The following is a 22,303-nucleotide window of genomic DNA, read 5'->3' as shown; positions in this document are numbered from 1 at the left end:
ATCTTGAGTTACACATATTACACACTTTTGTTGATGAGAAAGGAGAACAAAAAGTGGTATCTGATCTAGCAGACGATCACAGAAGGACTGATCTGAAAACATAGCAGTATCGTCTAAGGGTATTCATTCCTTCAACCTACTGCAGGGTAGAAATTAGGGTTATCAAGAGAAAGAGACTCATTTTCTCCCCCTCCTAAATCTCTCTCTCTCCAGCTCATGACAGATGTGTGCCTCTCGGGCTGTGATGGCCTGATGATGTCATTAAAAGGCCCAATGCAGCCTTTTCTATACCAAATCATTTCTAGGTATCAATTAAATACCTTATTGTAATAGATTTCCATTAAAATGGGGAAGAAAATTGCTTTTTAGCAAACAATTCTCAAGCAAGAACTTTCCTAGGACTGTCTTGGGAGTAGTCTGAGTGGGGTGGGTAAAACTGAAAACTACTATAGCTGGAGCTAAATGCATATCAGCCAATGAAAAGTGTCAAATTTACTTGCATGTGACATAATGCTAAATTATAGCTGGCCCCATCAGATAACATGGCACACATTATGCTAACTTCATCAGGTGGTACTGATTATATGCTTGCACGAGAGGGATATTTTGAACCTACAAATTCAAGGTTTAGTTGTTCCATTGATCTGTAATAAAATGGTGTGTGCCAATATTGCGCCGATGCATTCTTGACTAGGCTACTTACTACGTTAGACAACATTTTCTCATATATGACAAAATCCCATGTTTTTGTTTATGAGTTTCACACACATCCATGTGCTTTTATTGAAAAATATAAATGAGGTCCTTACAACATGCAAGTTTATCATACATAAAATATATATATATATATATATTTTTTTTTAAAGAGCCTCATGGATTTGTCAAATAGCAGTCATATAGGCTATCATTGTCATCATCGCTTCTTGGTGGCACCAATGCTAAAGCGGTTAACTCACAATTGATAGTGCACTTTAACCCCTCGTGGCTTTCTTGTTGAGGAACAAACCTTCACTGCCGCTCCTTGACACTCAATTAAAAACATGTGCGACGTGGATGATTATAATAATGCATAGCCTATAAACCGTTGTAGCCCTACATTTCGGTGTACACGTCCATGTATTATAGCCTGTGCATTATGATTATTAGGAAATAGCAGTGCGTTTGTGTGAATATCAAAAGGTGGGGAAAAAAACTAAAAACTAACATCTGTGGCAATTACGTGGACTAGGCACTTTACACAGAGAGCAATTTGACCAGTCACTCAAATATACTTTGATGATAGTTGCTTTGATGATCAGAACATGCTGTTGGACATCATGAAAAAGTGTTGGAACACATCCAACTATTTGAATTGGTTGATGCACTTGTGCCAGGATATAATTTGTGCCACCTGTTGAAGTTAGCATAGGGCTAACTTGTACCATGTTATCTGATGGGAACAGCTACAATTTAGCGTTCAGTCACATGCAAGTAAATCAACGCTTTTCATTGGATGATATGCATTTTGTGCGGGAGAACCCATTTGACTTTAAATGTTTGCTTATGTTCACAAGTACAGCCCCGCTGTCACTGGCAGAGGTTTGGAACTCATTGTTATTGGTCTATTCATCAATTTACCACATATTGGATGTCCCCATGGAAAGCTGAAACTCCCAGGTATGCAAACCTTCTGATTAGGTCATTTGTAGATTGTATTTTCAAAATTAGCAACTAACTGATACAATTATTATTTGAAAAAAATTAATCACACTTTTACAGTGTTAGTTTCATCAGCTGTTGTACGATATGATATAAAACACAGGGAAATTGAATTTTGACAGCACTGCGTCATGGACATGAGACGGAGCTTGTCTGCCTCCTTAACTGGCAGTCCAGAAACAGACTGGAAGCCATCAGCCCTCATTAGCCTAAAGAGAGAGATCACGAGGAGAGATGTGTGTTTGTGTACAGCGTTGATAAACATAGAAGTCTTTGAATGATTTGGACAAGACTGAAAAGACTTGAAGCCATCACCTCCTTTCAGAACATTCTGATCAACATCGCCTCAGTTTGCTTTGATTTCCTGCTCTCCAAGATCGACTGTAAACAATGACACACATCCCGCTCCAAGGTGTCTGAGACAAATAGGTCAAACAGACAGCTCCTCCTAAAGACTACGGTACTTCTACCACAGAACTACCACACCATAGTGGTTGTACAGGTAAATTACTGCTAGGTCTAGATGTGGATTTCATCCTTAAAAATAAAAACAGTACAGTACATATGGTATTTCAAAAAATGTCATTAAATGAACACAAGGGGTTAAGATTTGTTGAATATCTGCCAAGTTGGTCTCTTTCTGGCCATGCTGTGGTTCAAGATAAAATGTTCTACTTGCACTGCAGTCTGGTGAAACTAATCAAGGGGCCATTTCTCTGCAGGTCATGTGTGTGCGTGAGTAAATGCATGTGTGTCAGTGGGCTATGGACCCGGTGATTTATGAGAGCCAAATACTTATGTAGAGATCATTAGGGGTGTGTGTGATATGTGCGAGTGTGCCCAGGCGCTCCCGCATAGTCAAACAAACACACACTGGGCAGGAGGATCGCATATGCCACAGTCAAACTGTGATTCCTCATAAGCGTAAATTCACACTTTATAAATGGGAGAAGATCAATCATCATCATCATTATTTTTTGAGAACAGACATAACACAAAAGGAATCCAGGTCTATAGACAGACTTTGTAATGAAGGAGCAAATACTAGATCATATTACTGCAGTAAGCGCTACAGAAATGGGCCCCAAGTCTACTTCCTGTGTTATTCAGTTAAGGCCACAATCAGAATTGAACACCTAGTTTCTTAATGCCATTCAGAGTTTGGGGAAAGGCACGTTTCCCTCTAAAGAAAAGCTAAGCTATAGAAATAAAAACATACTGTATTTATGTACGCTGAAGCAAAATATTAAACACAACATGTAACAATTTCAAAGATTTTACTGAGTTACAGTTCATATAAGAAAATCTGAAATGAAATACATTTCATTAGGCCCTAATCTATGGAAAACTGGAAACCGCATATCCTGAGACCATATTTATTGTAGCTGGGGACTTTAACAAAGCAAATCTGAGGAAAACCCTATTGAGGTTTTACCAACACACGCTACTCACACATAGAAAATTCTCGACCATTGCTACTCTCCCTTCCGGGCTGGCTACAAGGGCTTCACCCGCCCTCCCTTCGACAAATCAGATCACGCCTCCATTCTGCTCCTCCCTTCCTATAGGCTGAAACTCAAACATGAAATACCCGTGATAAGGACTGTTCAACCCTGGTCTGACCAATCGGAATCAATGCTTCAAGATTGCATGATCAAAACAGACTGGGATATGTTCCGGGTTGCCTCTAGAAATAGCCGCTTCCGAGGACTGTGAGCTCGCGTTCTCAGTGGCCAACATGAGTAAGACATTTAAGCGTGTTAAACCTCACAAGGCTGCCAGCCCAGACGGCATCCCTAGCCATGTCTTCAGAGCATGCGCAGACCAGCTGGCTGGAGTGTTAACAGACATTCAATCTCTCCCAATCCCAGTTTGCTGTCTCCACTTGCTTCAAGATGTCCACCATCGTTCCTGCACACAAGAAAGCGGCGGTAACTGAACTAAATGACTATTGTCCGTTCGTAGCACTCAAATATGTCATCATGAAGTGATTTGAGAGGCTAGCTAAGGATCGTATCACCTCCACATTACCCAATACCCTAGACTCACTGCAATTTGCATACCGCCCCATCGCACTGCCCCATCGCATTTGATCAAGAGAAATACCTACACTACATGACCAGAAGTATGTGGACACCTGCTTGTCAAACATCTCATTCCAAAATCATCATCAATAATATGGAGATGGAGTTGGTCCCCCCCTTTGCTGCTATAACAGCCACCACTCTTTTGGGAAGGCTTTCCACAAGATGTTGGAACATTGCTGCCACAAAAGCATTAGTGAGGTCGGGCACGGATGTTGGGCAAATAGACCTGACTCGCAGTCAGCATTCCAATTCATCCCAAAGGTGTTCGATGGGGTTGAGGTCAGGGCTCTGTGCAGGCCAGTGAAGTTCTTCCACACCGATCTCGACAAGCCATTTCTGTATGGACCTTGCTTTGTGCATGGGGGCATTGTCATGCTTAAACAGGAAAGGGCCTTCCCCAAACTGTTGCCACAAAGTTGGAAGCACAGAATATTCTAGAATGTCATTGTATGCTGTAGCATTAATATTTCCCTTCACTGGAACTATGTGGCCTAGCTCGAACAATGAAAAACAGCACCAGACTATTATTCCTACTCAACCAAACCTTACAGTTGACACTATGCATTCGGGCAGGTAGCGTTCTCCTGGCATCCGCCAAACCCAGATTTGTCCGTCAGACTGCCAGATGGTGAAGTGTGATTCATCACTCCAGAGAACCCGTTTCCACTGCTCCAGAGTCCAATGGCGGCAAGCTTTACACCACTCCAGCAGTCGCTTGGCATTGGCATGGTGATCTTAGGCTTCTGTACGACTGCTTGTCCATGGAAATTAAGTTCCCGCCAAACAGTTATTGTGCTGATGTTGCGTCGGTAGTGAGTGTTGCAACCGAGAACAGACATTTTTTTTTAGCGCTTCAGCACTCGGCGGCCCCATTCTGCGAGCTTGTGTGGCCTGCCACTTCGCGGCTGAGCCGTTCCCACTTCACAACAACAGCACTTACAGTTGCCTGGGGCAGCTCTAGCAGGGCAGAAATTTGAGGAACTGACTAGTTGGAAAAGGTGGCATCCTATGACGGTGCCACGTTGAAACTCACTGAGCGCTTCAATAAGGCCATTCTATTGCCAATGTTAGTCTTTGGAGATTGCATGGCTGTGTGCTCAATTTCATACACTTGTCAGCAACGTGTGTGGCTGAAATAGCCAAATCCACTCATTTAAAAAGGGCCCACATACTTTTGAATATATAATGTAAAAATGCTGTTCATTGACTACAGCTCAGCCTTCAACACAATAGTACCCTCCAAATTCTTCATTAAGCTTGGGGCCCTGGGCTGGAACCCCGCCCTGTGCAACTAGGTCTGGACTTCCTGATGGGCCGACCAAAGGTGGTGAAGGTAGACAACAAAAACTCCACTACGCTGATCCTCAACACAAAGGTCCCACAAGAGTTAGTGCTCAGCCCCCTCCTGTACTCCCTGTTCAACAATGACTGCATGGCCACACACGTCTCCAACTCAATCATCAAGTTTGCAGATGACACAACAGCGGTAGGCCTGATTACCAACAATGACGAGACAGCCTACAGGGAGGAGGTGAGGACCCTGGCAGAGTGGTGCCAGGAAAATAACCTCTTCCTCAACAAAATGAAAGAGCCAATCATGGACTTCAGGAGACAGAGGGAGCACACCCCATCCACATCAAAAAGCTTCAAATTCCTCGGCGTACACATCACTGAATCTGAAATGGTCCACCCAACAGACAGTGTGGTGAAGGCGCAATGGCGCCTCTTCATGCTCAGGAGGTTGAAGAAATTAGTCTTGGCCCCACAAGACCCCACAAACTTTTACAGATGGACCATTGAGAGCATACTGTTGGGCTATATCACCGCCTGGTACAGTAACTGCACCATACGCAACCGCAGGGCACTCTAGAGGGTGGTGTGGTCTGCTCAGCTCATCACCTGCAGCACATTGTCTGCCCTCCAGGACATCTACAGCACCCGGTGTCACAGGAAAGCCAAAAAGATCATCAAGGACCTCAGCCACCAAGCCACGGCCTGTTAACCCTGTTACCATCCACAAGGCGAGATCAGAACAGGTGCATCAAAGCTGGAACCGAGCCACTGAAAAACAGCTTCTATCTCGGCCATCGGACTGTTAAATAGTCACCACAAGCCAGCCTCCGCCCAGTACCCTGCCCTGAACTTTAGTCACTGCCGCTAGCTGGCTACCACCTGATTACTCAACCCTGCACCTTAGAGGCTGCTGACTATGTACATAGAACACTGGTCACTTTAATAAGGTTTACATACTTTTTTACCCACTTCATATGTATATGCTGTATTCTAGTCACAAAAAAAAGTGTACCTATACTATTGTATCCTACATATTTTTGAGATGAACTACATATTCTATCCATCTACTGTCAATATACAGTACCAGTCAACAGTTGACACCCACTCATTCAAGGGTTTTCTTTATTGTAACTATTTTCTACATTGTAGCATAATAGTGAAGCCATCAACACTATGAAATAACACATATGGAATCATGTAGTAACCAAAAAAAGTGTTAAACAAAATTTTATGAGATTCTTCAAATAGCCACCCTTTGCCTTGATGACAGCTTTGCACACTAAATAGGGATATAGACACACACACACAAAGCATTCATAAAATATACAGACCCCTTTACTTCTCTCACATTATAGCCTTATTCTAAAATGTCATCAATCTAAACACAATACCCCATAATGGCAAAGTTTAGACATTTTTGCACATTTAAAAACAAAACTACCTTATTTACAGAAGTATTCAGACCCTTTGCTATGAGACTTGAAATTGAGCTCAGATGCATCCTGTTTCCATTGATCATCCTTGAGATGTTTCTACAACTTCATTGGAGTCCACCTGTGGTAAATTCAATTGATTGGATAGGATTTGGAAAGGCACACACCTGTCTATATAACATCCCACAGTTGACAGTGCATGTAAGAGCAAAAATCAAGATGTGAGGTCCAAGTAACTGTCCGTAGAGCGTCGAGACAGGATTGTATCAAGGCACAGATCTGGGGAACTTGACCAAAAGAAATGTCTGCATCAATTTAGGTCCCCAAGAACACAGTGGCCTCCATTATTCTTAAATGGAAGAAGTTTGGAACCACCAAGACTCTTCCTAGAGCTGGCCGCCCGGCTAAACTGAGCAATCGAGGGAGACGGGCCTTGGTAAGAGAAGTGGTCACTGACAGAGCTCCAGAGTTCCTCAGTGGAGATGGGAGAACCTTCCAGAAGGACAACCATCTCTGCAGCACTCCACCAAATCAGGCCTTTTATTGTAGAGTGGCCAGACAGAAACCACTCCTCCATAAGAAGCACATGACAGCCCGCTTGGAGTTTGCCAAAAGGTATCTAAAGGACTCTCAGACCATGAGAAACAAGATTATCTGGTCTCTTTAGCTTTAATGCCAAGCGTCATATCTGGAAGAAACCTGGCACCATCCCTACAGTGAAGCATGGTGGTGGCAGCATCATGCTGTGGGGATGTTTTTCAGCGGCAGTGAATGGGAGACTAGTCAGGATCGAGGGAAAGATGAACGGAGCAAAGTACAAAAGAGATCCTTGATGAAAACCTGCAGCACTCAGGACCTCAGACCCAGGTGGCGGTTCACCTTCCAACAGGACAACGACCCTAAGCACGCACACAGCCAAGACAACGCCCTTGTGTAGACATCTAGAGCCAGAGACCTGAAAATAGCTGTGCAGCGACACTCCCCATTCAACGTGACAGGGCTTGAGAGGATCTGCAGAGAAGAATGGGAGAAACTCCCAAAATACAGGTGTGCCAAGCTTTAAGCGTCATACCCAAGACGACTTGAGGATGTATTACTGTGTGTGTACGCACACACACACACACACACACACACACACACACACACGGCTTGTCCTAATATTTCTATACTGAACAAAAATAAAAACGCAACTATTTCAACAATTTAACTGAGTTAGAGTTCATATAAAGGAAAAAAGTCAACTGAAATAAATTCATTAGGCCATAATCTTTAGATTTCACATGACTGGGCAGGGGCGCAGCCATGGGTGGGCCTGGTAGTGCATAGGCCCACCGACTGGGGAGCCAAGCCAAGCAAATCAGAAGGAGCTTTTCCCCCACAAAAGGGCTTTATCAGCTGTCCAGGTGGCTGGTCTCACACGATCCCGCAGGTGAAGAAGCTGGATGTGGTCACACGTGGTCTATGGTTGTGAAGCCGGTTTGACGTACTGCCAAATTCTCTAAAATGACATTGGAGGCGGCATATGGTAGAGAAATAACATAAAATTCTCTGGCAACAGTTCTGGTGGACATTCCTGCAGTCAGCATGGCAATTGCAAGCTCCCTCGACTTGAGACATCTGTGGCATCGTGTTGTGTGACAAAACTACACATTTTAGAGTGGCCTTTTATTGTCCCAAGCACAAGGTACAGCTGTGTAATGATCATGCCGTTTAATCAGCTTCTTGATATGCCACACCTGTCAAGTGAATGGATAATCTTGGCAAAGGAGAAATGCTCACTATCAGGGATGCAAACAAATTTGTGCACAAAATTTGAGAGAAATAAGCTATTTGTGCATATGTAACATTTTTGGGATCTTTTATTTCAGCTCATGAAACATGGAACCAAAACTTTACATGTTGCGTTAATATTTTTGTTCAGTGTAATAACGGCTGGAATGTAGCGAGCAGAATTAAAAAAAAAACATTTTTACAGTTTTGACAGGGCCAAACCACACAATCACAAACATGATTGACGATGAATGTAAAAATAGCAACTAAAACTTACAGGAGCAGCAGGTGACAACTGACTGAGTAAGCTGTGTGCAGGTGTTTGTAGGCTACATGTAGAGGTCTTGGTGTCTGGTTGAAAGCTCTGGTCAGTGAGTTAGATTAGTGTAAAGGAAAAGCCAGTCAGCACTGGGTTCAGGGGGCGAGGGGAGGGGCTGTAAAAGGCTGGATTTGAGCCTGCTGGATCGAGAGAGTGCCTTTGGAAACCCTTAAAGGAAATAAACAAAATGAAAGAGAAATGGAAGTTGAGACGTGAACTCCCTGTGTTCTGGCATTTCTCTGTATGATGGATGAGTTGGGGGTTCATATAATAGATAGATGGGGAAGACGGCTGTTCAACTATATAATAATATTCAACAATACATCTTTGTAATACTAGAATTATGTATTTCACATCAGGGCCTTCTGGGAAAAGCCCTCTGATTGCAACACATTTTCTATTAAAACACTGGGGCCACAGAACCAGGAATAATGTAGTTTAAATCCTCAATATTCCCAAAAAAGAAAGTGAACCGAAGGTTAAAGTTCAAATACACAAATGAAACAATGTGCTAATTTCTACTGTGCGTGCATACGTCTGAACAAGCTGGTGTTTTGTGTGTGTGTCTGGTGTAGGGCCTGAGGAGAAGTCTGTACTGCTGCTTCTAACATGTGTAACAGTTCTTTATCTACCTAATGTGCTGCACAAACAGCAACTGGAATGCAGCCCTCCACACACTGTTTATTTCAGAGCCCAAACGTTCAAAGAAACCAAAATATCAAACCCTTAATTTAATAATTACAAATAATTCAGTGCCAGGAGACACAAGGAAGTAAACATTCTCAGACTTCCCTGACCTCCCACGTCCAGCGAGAACACCACACACAAATACCCACACCTCTGGTCTGCTAGTCTACAAACACAGCAATTAAACATTACTTCTACAAATCACACAGTGGGGAAGAAGTTTGTGTGTTCCTTCCAATCAAAACAATATACAAGGACTTGAAATGAAACAAACGGTGTGTTTCAGAGGGCCTGACACCAGTTACCTCTCTTATCTGTTAAGATCCACCAGGCAAAAGGTCTGGGGGGAGGGGAAGGGGGTAGAAGGCCACACTATAACATCAAGACAACAAGAGCACTTTGTCATGTCACGCAATGAAATGTCTCCAGAGACAGAGGTATTACGATTCAGACAGGTGATTCAGACAAGGCTCATCACTGTCTGTCTGACTGACTCATCATTGTAGAGAGACAGTGACGACACGGGCTCTCTCACCATCGAATGACGGATTTCACTTGTTGATGGACATCCACAACACTGGTTTGCATCCAATGTTTCAGTCCTGTACAGATCATCATACACCATCAGGGTCACGACCGAACCTCTGTGTTTCCTTCCATGTGAGTGGAAATATCTTACAACAGCTAAAATCTACTCTGTCTGTTGTCCACAAGACAAGAGAACACAACAAAAGGCCAAATTAATATTCTACAAAAACCTCCATTTGGGTTTCTAGAGCCAGTCAAGGAAATCAGTATCTGGAAGCACTTTTTCATGCAAAAAAAAAAACAAGCAGCATCCTAGGATTGAAGGAGAACGTAGTTGACCCAGACAGACCACAGTACCAGCACTGCCCTGAGACGGGAGAGGGAGGAGGAGAGAGGGGAAGGCAATCAGACACCTACTCTTCCCCTACGGTCAGGGTCCAGGGCCAACGTAATAACCTCAGATTCTGGACAACATACTGTACAAACACAAACATGGGAGTAAGCCACCTCGAACCCCTGGTCAAATAGGCCATATGTGACCACATCACCACAAATAACACACGCTATCCCCTCCCCTGACTGTCTGCCAGCATGAACAGATTTCTTCCCAACAAAACAAAATAGTGTGGATGGGGTGAGGTGGATAGTCTGACTTACACCAGCTCTCGAAAGCTTTTCCTTGGTGTGTAGTCATGTGGGTCGAGGTGGAGGCTATGAAGTGGAGCGGTGGGGGGAGAAAACAATTATCGAATTGGAGTTGTTCAAAAGCTCAGTTCCAGTCTTGGATACATGTTATGACAAGGCAATTATTACATTTGTAATTGCATCTGTTAAAAGCAGAAAGGCCTGTTCTGGTGTTGGGGAGTGAATGAGGAATGAATGGCGGCAGGCCTTTGGTTTTTGGAGCCATTTGAAAGGATCTGATCAGTAATCCTAGAGAATGAATCCAGCCAATCCCGTAGATGTTTCAGTTCAGAGACCCCGGAGCAGAGTGATATGTTGTCTGGAGCCAGACAGACGACCACTAACGTTCTCTCAAGGTCAAAGCCATTGCTAGGAGGCACCAAAATGTTTCAGAGGATGCTGGTGTGCAGAGCGGACTGTGACTCTGCTGCGGAGACCAGCTAATGTTAGGAGATGTGTACGCTAGGCGTTGAGCAGAGTGGGGTGGCCACTGCTAAAGCTTTAGCTCTCAAGGGAAAAGTAGGTCTGTGGGCATCATCACACAGCATATACAAACACTGATTATCGATTAGCCTAATGGTTACTACAGTAGGCCAATAAGCGTCATCCTAAAATCCATGACTGTCACAGCCCTAACGCCGAAGGCGTGAGAATTGGAACTGAAACAGGTTATCTTGTGCAACTTAGCCTGCCTGTACATACATGTCTGTGTGTGAGTCAGTGGCTTTATCCGATACCACAGTCTATTGGCCTCTACTCTGCCAGAACGGCCTGCGTTGGGCCCAGTGCTTTACACAAGTTAACAAAGCACAGGAAATCAGCAGAGTAGAGACAATGAAACTAAGATGACTAGCACACAGACAAGTCACTGTGGCCCTGTTTGTGTGTTGTGTGTGTGTGTGTGTGTGTGTGTGTGTGTGTGAGGAATATGCTGTGCTCTTTCACCAGCTCAGCTTTATCTTGTTCCGTGTTTCAAGCAGTAAATCAGTGGGGACTATAACAGCTCCTGCTCTGTCCTTTCACTCAGGTAGTGGGTGCAGCAAGCAGGATTCACGCCCATGATTCAGACTCCCACGACAGGGAGAGTGACATCATCCGAGGGTAAACACACTCTCTGCCGTTAGGTAGGGAGAGGTGGAGGAAACAAAGAAGGAAACAAAACTCCACCTGGTCGTCTCTATACGCTGACCTCACCTGGGTTACTTCGTCAGAGGAGACTTTCTCAAACAACACACCTGCTGGGTCCTAGAAGGAATATACTTGTACTATTGAACTGAACTTTGAGAAGATAGAGGGAAGCACGGGATCAAATTGGCAAGGTCTACAGGACATGATAGAATCCTTCTCAGTAAAGGATACCTAAGACTCGGGTAAGAGACAGTTATTTTTAGTGCTATATTTGATATTACTGCATTGTTGGGTTTGGAGCTTGCAAGAAAGGCATTTCACTGTACTTGTGCACATGACATTAACACTTGAAACTGAGTGTTTGGGCTGTTAAATCTACGATTTAGAGAACTTGGGGGGTGAAGTAGCTCCAGTTCTCTCTCAGGGATGTTCACTGTGCTTCTCCCGCTGCAGTTGAACAAGCCCAATCATGTCGGGAGAAACAGTGTCAGTCTCCAGGTACCAGCCCCAGCCTGGCTTCCTGATAGAGACAGACACGTGGGTGTGGGATACAGACACCCTGTGTACACAGCAGTACAGAAAAGAACTAACAGATATCACACTACATTCTGTTATTACAAACCGTATCCATCAACTTACTCAAAATATTGGTTATAAAACACGCATATGCCAACTCTTAAATCATAACCAACACCTGCTCTTGAGAATATATTTTAGGCATCTCCCTCAAAAAGGTGCTCAGCTAGAGGAGGTTTGGAGGAGGAAGATTATTTAGTAACTGTAAATTGTCTTGGCAAAGCGGTTTTTACTAGGCTTATTTCATTTGGACTTGGAAGAGAAGTGTTTCCTTAATGTGATCCTCACCGCTGCAATTCTAACACTCCTCCTTCGTCCAACTGACATGTTTGGAAAGGAATGCTGGTGTGTCCACACTCTCCCCATCTCCCGCTGCTACTAAAGTACCGATAAAACCTTTACGGGCCAACAAAACCCGTTTGCCGTAGTGCCTTACAAATTTACAAAGTGAGTGTTTCAAGTCACGAACGCAAATCTAATATGGGCAAAGCTGTTAGGAGCCTGTAAAATCACAGAGACCACTGAGATCGTCCATTTGACCTGCCAGAGATGAACTGCATTCTGTGTTACTCAATAAAATGATTACAACTCACAAAACACTAAATTACTGGAACCATGCTCAACTAGATTAGAATAAGGTGCATTTTATTTTGCGCTTTGGGCCTAGCTCTTATACAAACTATAATGGATTTAAACTATCTTTTCAGAGCCACACGTTCTCAGTTTGTACAGTTGTTTTACGTAATATATTGTATGCCTTTGCTTTTTAAAATGGTGGTAGCTGTTCAAGGCCCATTGATAATGTACAGATGAACTTCTAAAATTACCATTGTACAAAGTGCGCTGTCTGAGAAGAAAAAAAAGACAGTTTGACGCCATTTATAGCAGGTGAAAGGCATATTCCAGTTCAATTCTACATAAATGACAATCATAACAATGGCAGGTATTGCCACACATCTCTCTAATCAAGAGTTGTAGAATCTGATCTGGATCCAGCATAACAGGAAAGGCTGACTGTCTGTGACCAGTAAACCAGATCAACAGATCTAAAAGGTGAGGAGAAATAAATAAAGACGAATACACATACTGCGTCTCTGAGCTTTGTCTCTCAACACGTAACAAATTACACCCCATTCATAAAATAACTACTGTTTAAGAAGTGAAAGCAAAGCCTGGAGTTGCCTGACAAAATGACAGGAAAGGGGGCCAGAGGATATGGTGACATGGCTTATATAGATATAGAGGATGCTGTGTCTGCTTAGAATGTGCATATTTGGAGCATGGTTGCTGGAAGTCAGAATCAGGCTTAGCCATTCCTTTGGTGCATTCAGCAGACCAGACCTGCATTTATGGGAATAAACTGGATTTGAAAAGTAAACATTTAAAATCAAAACCGTTCTAAGTATGTATTGGACCCTCTCCCAGGAGACAAATGACGCCGAATCATATTAACATAAAACCAAGCAGAGCTGCTGCCTTGTCACATTAAACTTGACATAATCCAAGGGTTACATCTGGTGTTGGAAAGCAGAGGGAAACAAATAATGCCCATCCAGTAGGCTGCAGCATGATGAAAGTAAGCCTGGATAATCATATCAGAGATGTATGATGTGTTGTTGATGGGAAACCACATGATCTGACATTAACCTAACCTCGAAGTGAAACGATTTTAATATTTCTTCTATATTTTTCTTTTTTATTGTAAACTGCCTTTAAGCTTCGTCTCAGAAGTGAACCAAAGGACATCTCAACAGGACCTGGTAAGATGCCGCTGACGACGTCTCTGTACCGTAAGCCAGCCTCGGCCCGCTGGTCCAGAAGGACACAGAAGCGCAGGGAGGTGCTCTCTGTCAACATGATCAGCCTCCCATTGGCCGACTTCCGCCATGTTTCCCACATCGGGAACAACGACCACAGCGACAGCTTCGGGGACCTGTCCTTTCTGAAGGGGGGCAACAGCCTGGTGCTGCAAAGCTCTCAGAGTGAGCAGAACCTCTTGCTGGCCTGCTACCCTCCACCCAAACCCTTACGCCTTAACCTGGACGAGGCCACGGAGAGCCCCGAGTGGACCAGGGCCCACATGAGCCACAGTGCCTCAGAGAGGAGGAAGAAGTGCAGCTCCTTGCCCCTGCTGGACAGCGAGGAGGGTGAGGGGAATGGGGAGATGGAGGGCAGGGTTAGCCCCAGCCACAGGGTCATGGTCAGCAGCCCCAGTCCTGCCCGTGGCAGCCTGAGTTCTGGCCGGGATGGAGACTCCACTCAGACCTGCTCTGAGGACACGCAGCAGCTGGATGAGGTGGACAATAGCTTCTCCTTCAGCCTGGACCTGGGCCCCTCCATCCTGGACGACGTGCTGCAGGTCATGGACAGGCTCCACTATTAGAGGAACAGCCAGACAGAGACCTTACTAACGTCATCATTGTGACTGGCATTAGAACACTCCAAACTGCCATAAGACGATGAACGGCTGACATAAAAGAGTACGGTTACATGCACACAATAATATGATTATTGTGAATAGTCAGATTAATATAATAGTTCAAATAAACAGTTACATGCTTTGCAAGAAGAAAAATTTCCCTAATAATCCTGTTGACATAGACCCATCTGAAATCAGGCTATTTGATGGGCCTTTAATAAACGCAGAAAATCATCAATCAAAATACACGTTCTACCACAGCGACCATGTAATATTTGTGAAGCATATTAGATTCTGAGTTTACACGTGAAAACTATTTCTAATATGAATGCTTTCAGTTTTTCCGAAGTCACTTCACTCAAAAGAAGGAAGCTTGCACTGCTCGTGCTGGCACAGATCAAATACACCGCTAGGACTCAGATTAAGGCATTGCATGTCCTAATATTTTGAAAGATTGCTCAGAAAACAAGGTGTTTTAATCGTCGTACGTTTACTTCAATTATGACCTTGCACCAATTAAGATAGTCATGTAAAACACCTTACTCTGCTTAATCTGCCCACTGCCAATTAGTTTAATATTGAGTTATTAGTGCATGTAAACATACTCCAGTGTCAGAGCATTTGAAACACCATGGGGATATAACCTACAAAGGGATCTCTTCCATTTCATACGAGGTCATCGACAAGAGTAAGAGTACACATGGACTTCCACTTTAACTTACTCCTTCTCTCATTTTACTTAGAAAAATGTTTGCTATCTATAGTAGATTATTATGACAGAACGCTTCTCATGGAGTTGTATGCTAATTTGAACATTTCTTGACTGTATCTGTTGTTTCTATGATACCAGTAATAGAATCAGAATGAGTGTCCATTGATGTTTAAGGGTTAACGTTGGAATTCTCCTCGCTCCTTTCAACCACTCTATGGGGCAAAGTTCATGTTCTTCTAGCATTACCTGTTGCAGCGTTAAATAAAATGTTACATAGTCTAGTTAATCATTTAGCACCTTATTTATCTTAAAGGCCCAGTGCATTCAAAAACCAAATTTCCTTGTGTTTTATATATATATTCACACTATGGAGGTTGGAATAATACCTGTGAAATGCCCTTTGGGTGTAAGAGCCGTTTAAAAAGAGTGCCTGAAATGTCAGCCTGTTTTGGTTGGATGGAGTTTGGGCCTGCCTGGGGACATCACCAAGTGGTAAATTAGTTAATAGACCAATAAGAAAGAGTTCCAAACCTTTCTGCCAATAACAGCTAGTTTTCCCCTTCCCACTCAGACCACTCCCAGACAGTCCAAGCAAAATTCTTGCTTGAGAAATTGCTCTTTGCTAAGAAGCTATTTTTGTTTATTTTTGACCATTTTAATTTAAAACAAATAACAGTAAGGTACTTAAGTGTTACCAAGAAATTATTTGATATTGAGATAAAAACAGCTGCATTGGACCTTTAATCTGTTAAAAAGGAAAGTAGGCATCTTCAGATGGCTGCTTTTTGTCCTTTCTCAGTTTAAAACCCAGTTCCTTTCTACAGATCTCTTGATGAGACCAATGTTAGACTTTAGAGTGTAATGTTAAAGAAATAAATAAGAATGAAGGCTTAGTTTTCAAGGTCCTGAAGCTGTGACGTATTGGCATCCTTGCCATTATGTTGTGTGAGGAGGGCAATCTCTCCTCCGCACGCATCTTAGAGGCCCCACTCGAAGGTGCACGAAGGTACCCCCGTCTCTATTTCCCAACAACACAGTGAAAACAAACACTTAGCTCTGCTTCTAATAAAGCCGGCGGTTGGCGGGCTGCAACCTCAGCCAGGCCGCAGGTCCGAGCCACAAAACCCCAGCACTGTTTTCTTAGCTGTAAATCGGAGTCCCTCGCTCTGATGAGTGGCACGAGAGGGGAAAGTGGCGAGAGGTAATGTGATACTTCCACATGTGCTGCTAGGACCAAGGAGGCTGGGGACCAGAGCCATCCATTACCAGCAAGGCTCCTGATGAGAGTTTAAACTATACCTGCTGAACCAACAGGGCTTGACGCACCCCTCACCACCCCCAGTCCTGGGCCCACTCACCCACCTGCCAGGGGAGCTGGGAGAGAGCCACATCCAGCACCACAGCAGGGGGTTGTCAGGAAAGGAAAGCAGTGGGGCAAAGCCAAAAGCAGTCACATTCCAGGGGTCCCTGAGGCGCTACAGAGAACTTCACTAGCCATGAGTGTCCTGCTGCTGGCAGGCAGTTAAACAGTGTTTGCACGTTAACAATCCACTGATTTTTGTGGGTACATCTGTACTTTATATCCGTTCCATGCATCTTTCAGGAAAACCAATTGTTATGGCTTTCAGTGTATTGTATGTTTTATGAGAATAATAACACATTGGGTAAGACTGGTAGACCAGTGTGTACTGTAACTTTTTTTAACTGTGTGGAAGACCAGTGGTTTGGAATTGCTCGCATCAACATTTTAGATGGCTTGTATAATACTGTTTAGACACTTTGATGGACTGACAGAGATGTTTAGTTTTCTAACAGTGATGAGCTGCCATAGAGGCCATATTGAAGCCTTGTCTGTCACACTTTACACTTACTGTTTGAAGAGGAATTACACCTTACATTACACGAGACAACTAGAGGTAGCTAGTTCATGTCAAACACAAATTAGACAGACATTCCAAGCCAAATGAACCATCCATTCATTCAGACGGGTTTACTTTGAAAGTTACAGCTATTATATAAAACTGGAACTTGAGGGAAGCACTGAATTGCTATGATGAACAGCGCGGATCACACCTACATCACAGAGAGGTTACTGAATAGCTTAAGGTGTGGCTTGACGAAGTCAACCTTTATTCTGCTTATCCTGCATCGACAGAAAACATTCATTATGAATGGATTGCTTTAACTTGACTGTTTACCTGGGCCTTATTAGGCTAAATGTCACATCTTGGCTTTCTAGGTTAAGGACTTTGATATAATTTGCTCAGGAGAAGAATGAGCAAACCTGGTGCCCAGATCTACATGGCCGCTTACCCAGACTCTCCGCCATGGCATAACACGCCTCTGGGACAGTGGGCCTACTGTCTTCTTCCTCCTCCTCCATCATACCATAGTAATCAGACACAAACAGAACTCCCACACAGACACACAGACTGTCTAAAGACCGTACGACAACCCCATCGTCTGCAATGGGCTTCTCCGCACGAGGAGTCACAAAGGTATTCTCAACAAAACGCCCAAACTCACACGGCTGATGTGAGAAGAGTCTGTAATTGGAAGACACATTACGTTGGCGCTGTGCATCACTGACCAAACAGTTTAAACTGAGGTACCCCATCCCATCTGGAACCACTTTTCCCCCCAAATTCCAAACTTGCCATCATACAGAATACAACGAAAGCCTGCCATCTTCCAAAAGACGGTGGATTTTATTTATTTTTATGCTGCACATTTTTTGAGGGGGAAATATTGTTTTTGCCAACTGATACATTCCTACTCCTGTTGAAATTGCATCTGGCAGTGCAACCTAATGCTACTGAAAATATGCAACATGCTTCACTGGGGTACGCAGCGTGGAGGACCGTTTCTGAAACTGCATAGTGTCAGGACACACAACAGAGCTACCGAGTCACACATTTTTCCCCCATTTAAAAGATCAATTAGGTCCAAGGCAGCACAATACCACTGCGTCACATGATATCCATGATACACTTGGGCATCGTAAGACCTTGAGAAGAAGACAAAACTATCAAAGATCTCAAAAGTTCAACATCCAGTGATTAAAACAAGCAAGCGATTTAATCAAGTTCACATGCAATGTGCTACAGTACGTAATGTGCAACTTTAGTCCAGAGGAAAAGCACTGAGTCAGCAACGTAGAAACATGCCCCTCTCCCATGCCTCTTTGCTCTTTTTAACTGTCCCATGAAGAACAATGCAGGCAGGGGTTTACAGTGCTCCCAGATCTCATTGAGATCGTTCTCTCGCCACCTCCTTCTCTATTCCCTGTCCAAGCTAAAGCTCAGTTAAATGAATTCATGATAATAACAGCTGGCAACAGATGTAAATTAACCAATCTGTTACACTAGTCCTTTTGATCTCTAAACGGCCTCTTCCAGGAAGTCAGAACACTAGAAGTTGTTATCTCCGTCCGGAAAGAGCCCAGCACTACAGCCAGCTGCAGCAAGACTACACTCAGCATACCAGGGCCCAGACAGATGCAGGGCTATTTTAGGTGAGCCTGCACTTTATTCAGCAGAAGGAAGCTAGCCGTTCTAATATGATGGAAAAACCATTCCAGAAAAGATGACACGCTAGATCTGATTCATGTCGTGACAGGCTCCAAGTCGAAGATTCCTCGAAAATTAAATAAACAGAGTTGTATCAAGCACTGAAGATGATGCTTTATCAGAATAAACACAACAAATACAATGCTAAACTATTGTTCTAAATTGGGGACACAATGACTTCAAAAACACATGACGATGCTACATGTCCTTCTGATAGGGAATAGGATACAGATGGTTGAATGTGGACAGCAAACTCCAGAGATTCTTGGAGGTAAGGGCTGAACTATGAATCATATTGACACTGTGTGAATCCCTGTAGTCTGACAGCAGATGTGAGGAGTTCTGGAGGACAGCTCTAACACTTAATGTACCGTAATTTAACGCTGTGTACTTTCCATTGTCATGTAAACCACCATTAACACACATCCCACAGTTGTCCCTGCCATTACATCCATGTAGCTACAGTATAGTAATCCACGTAGCTGTGTACATCACACTGCCATTCAGTAAAAACTTCACATCAAAACGTCAGAGACCGAGAGAAGACATCTGACAGTTTAAAAAAACAGCACTATACCACAGAATGATTTACTGTACATATATTTCATAAACCTACTCATTTCATAACCTCTCACTATGAGAATGTATTATCCTGAGTGGCGCAGCGGTCTAAGTACTAGAGGCGTCACTACGCTTCCCGGGTTTGATCCCGGGCTGTATCACAACCGGAAGTGATCGGGAGTCCCATAGGGCGGCGCACAATTGGCCCAGCATCATCCGTGCTAGGGTAGGGTTTGGCCGGGGGGACTTTACAAGTAGGCCGTCATTGTAAATAAGAAATTGTTCTTAACAGACTTGCCTAGTTAAATAACAGGTTAAATAAATAAATAAATAAATAAATACAAATGTAATTATGGCACAGGGCAGTGATACAAAACATAGCACACCCAGCAGGTGAAACTAAATCCTATCCCAATACAAGGGATTTGAACTAGTCAGGAGCATGGGGAGCAATCTCTGCACCATGGCCTGGCAGGGACAGGGCCTCTGTTCCTTACCGTGCTTGATCATTTATGTTAAGAAGAACATACTGAATGGACCACCGGCCCTACAGTATTGTCTCTGCATGATGTCCCCTCCTGGTGAAACGCCTGACCCAACACACCCATGTCTTACAGAGAGCCTGTATCCTTCACAGGCTTAGAGAATCACTCAGCACAGCAGTACAACAGGGTACATCACTTCAGGCTCTGTCTGTAAAACTTTGCTACGGTCCAGTGTGTGATACTAGGGGCCCCCAGGGGCCTCTGGGGACCTGGGGGGCCCAGGTGCAGCAGCAGGTCCCAAACCAGTGTAAGCAGATTCTCTTATTAAACAGAGTGGAGCAGAGTGTGAAATCATGCGTGATTGTCCCTGGGCTCCCTGCTCTGCTGGGGCTGGACTGCTAAGGTTAAAAAGCAGGTATCAGCACAGCTGCTCCTCTGTGATCGCAACTATCACCGTGAAGGAGAGGGAACGAGGAAGGGAGAAAGAGGGAAAAGAAGAGGGCAAGTGAGGGGGGATTGATAGGAAGAGAGGGGAGAAAAGGGAGACAGAGAAAGAGAGGATGAGAAATAAAGAGAGGAGGCAGAGGAAGAGCGAGAGATGTAGTGTTCTGGAACCCAGACAGACTCCTCAGGACCTCCATGGTTCTCCCCAGTCTCCAGTGACCAGGGCCAGATGGGACAACATTACTAATATTCACTGGATCCCATTATGTCATGTTGGCCTCTTTAGTGAGGAGCGTTCTCACTGAGGGCTAATGGGGAAATTACACTACCATAATCATGTTTTCCTTCTCTGCCCTGAAAAGCTCTGCGAGAGATGAAGCTATCTGCGTCGGATATGCGTAAGGCGAAACCGGTTACCATAATAACATACTACTCTGACAAATCCAAGTGCGCGGGTCAGGCTGTGAACCCTGCGCGCCGTGCTAACCCTGACGAGGGGCCTGACGAGGGGCCTGAGTCGCTGAGCTGTGGTGGGTTGAGAGGTGAAACACAGTTTATCAGCAGCTCTGGGGAGGTATAGTCTACTGGTCCCAAACCATGCAGACCCAAACACAAATACAGCACAACTTAAAGGAAATGTATGGAAAATGTGGGGTTTTTGGTAACATACGACTTACATTATCGTTGATGTGAGAGAAGGAGAATTAGGACTAAGCACATTGGAGAGAGGTTTCCCTGCTCGTGGTGAAGGTTGCCCCTGGTTACATACCTGTATAGGTGGGAAGTACTGTCCAGTTGTTTGCTGAACCTGCGACACCACTGGGGTGATGACTTCAGGTCGTCCCTCAAGCCACGAGATCTTCAGTGGGTTTGCTGTAAGGCCACTCTCGTTCTTATATGCCAGTTCCTGGAGAGCAACAACGGAGTAACGTTAGACCCAGTGTGACATGACCTGCCCCAGCACCACTTATCAACCTCTCTACTCCTTTCAGTTCCATCAAGTTTGTGTGGGGGTTTGTATTTGAAACACACATGTGAACTTTGGATACCCCAAACAGCGCAGGGACCGTGAGATCTCCAGACAGAGAGACGGAGACCACAGGCCCCGAGTCTGGCTCCCCAGGGGACAGCAGATATGTTCTGTTGAGGGGAACCACACGGCACACCAGAGCCCACAACAAAACAGCACACAACAACAAAGGGGCAGAGGACTCAGACGGTCTGAACAATAAGGCGGCTCAGCCATCCTGTTCTCCTGGTTCCCATCAGAACACTCCTCTGTTCCGGCAACTCACAAAGAGACTCTTCAAAATGTCATCATCTGGGGCCTTGGGCTGGGAAGTTGGTGAGACGCATAGTGCTCAGTACAAACCAAATAGTAAAAAAATAAGCTGGTGGGTATTGATTGATTTCAGTGACCTTTCAATATAAGATTAAATTAAATGTGTGTATCATTTCTGAACCAAATACTTACAGCTGCTTTGACGGTTTCAAATTCTACCACAGCACTTCCTCGCTTCTTACTTGATATGAGAACATTTAAAACGTCGCCATACTGAAAGAAACAGAGACAGAGAGAGTTGGTACACAATATTTTCTGAAAGTAGATCACATAAAATTTGAATAATTCAAAAAAAATCAGCAATAAAAACAATAGATGACTGGACGGGACTGTAAAACCTTTAATTCTAGTGTATCGTATCAGAATGCCACCTCCAATGGCAATATTAGATTATGCATTTTTAATTGCTGAGTTTAAGTTACAAATTAACTATCAAATCAAAAGTTATTTGTCACATGCGCTGAATACAACAGGTGTAGGTAGACCTTACCGTGAAATGCTTACTGACAAGCCCTTAACCAAGTGCAGTTAAGAAAATAGAGATAAGAAAATATTTACTAAATAAACT

General features: G+C 43.9%; 2 protein-coding genes across 2 annotated transcripts in view; one reads left to right on the top strand and one right to left on the bottom strand.

Annotated features, from left to right (window-relative positions):
* The window catches only part of LOC110505492 (dnaJ homolog subfamily C member 17), a 45,825-nt gene that overhangs the window by 3,175 nt on the left and 20,347 nt on the right, over window positions 1-22,303 (bottom strand). The window contains exons 9-10 of the mRNA XM_021584747.2: window positions 21,868-21,948; window positions 21,163-21,300 (exon numbers count right to left, since the gene is read on the bottom strand). Coding sequence (XP_021440422.1) covers window positions 21,163-21,300; window positions 21,868-21,948 — 219 coding nt within the window. The remainder of the gene's footprint in view (window positions 1-21,162; window positions 21,301-21,867; window positions 21,949-22,303) is intronic.
* Window positions 11,411-15,918, top strand: LOC110505493 (cdc42 effector protein 2). Its single transcript, XM_021584748.2, has 2 exons — window positions 11,411-11,869; window positions 13,921-15,918. Exon 2 carries the CDS (start codon window positions 13,969-13,971, stop codon window positions 14,584-14,586), a length of 618 nt encoding a protein of 205 aa, XP_021440423.1. The 5' UTR covers window positions 11,411-11,869; window positions 13,921-13,968; the 3' UTR covers window positions 14,587-15,918.

The sequence above is a fragment of the Oncorhynchus mykiss genome, chromosome 25, assembly GCF_013265735.2.
Source record: "Oncorhynchus mykiss isolate Arlee chromosome 25, USDA_OmykA_1.1, whole genome shotgun sequence".
In the NCBI taxonomy this organism is placed as follows: domain Eukaryota; kingdom Metazoa; phylum Chordata; class Actinopteri; order Salmoniformes; family Salmonidae; genus Oncorhynchus; species Oncorhynchus mykiss.
Note: the sequence above shows the minus strand (reverse complement) of the source record. Positions and strands in the feature narration are given on the sequence as shown.

Excerpts from the sequence above, each read along its gene's own strand:
- LOC110505493 (XM_021584748.2), top strand. The coding sequence starts at position 13,969 with ATGCCGCTGACGACGTCTCTGTACCGTAAGCCAGCCTCGGCCCGCTGG.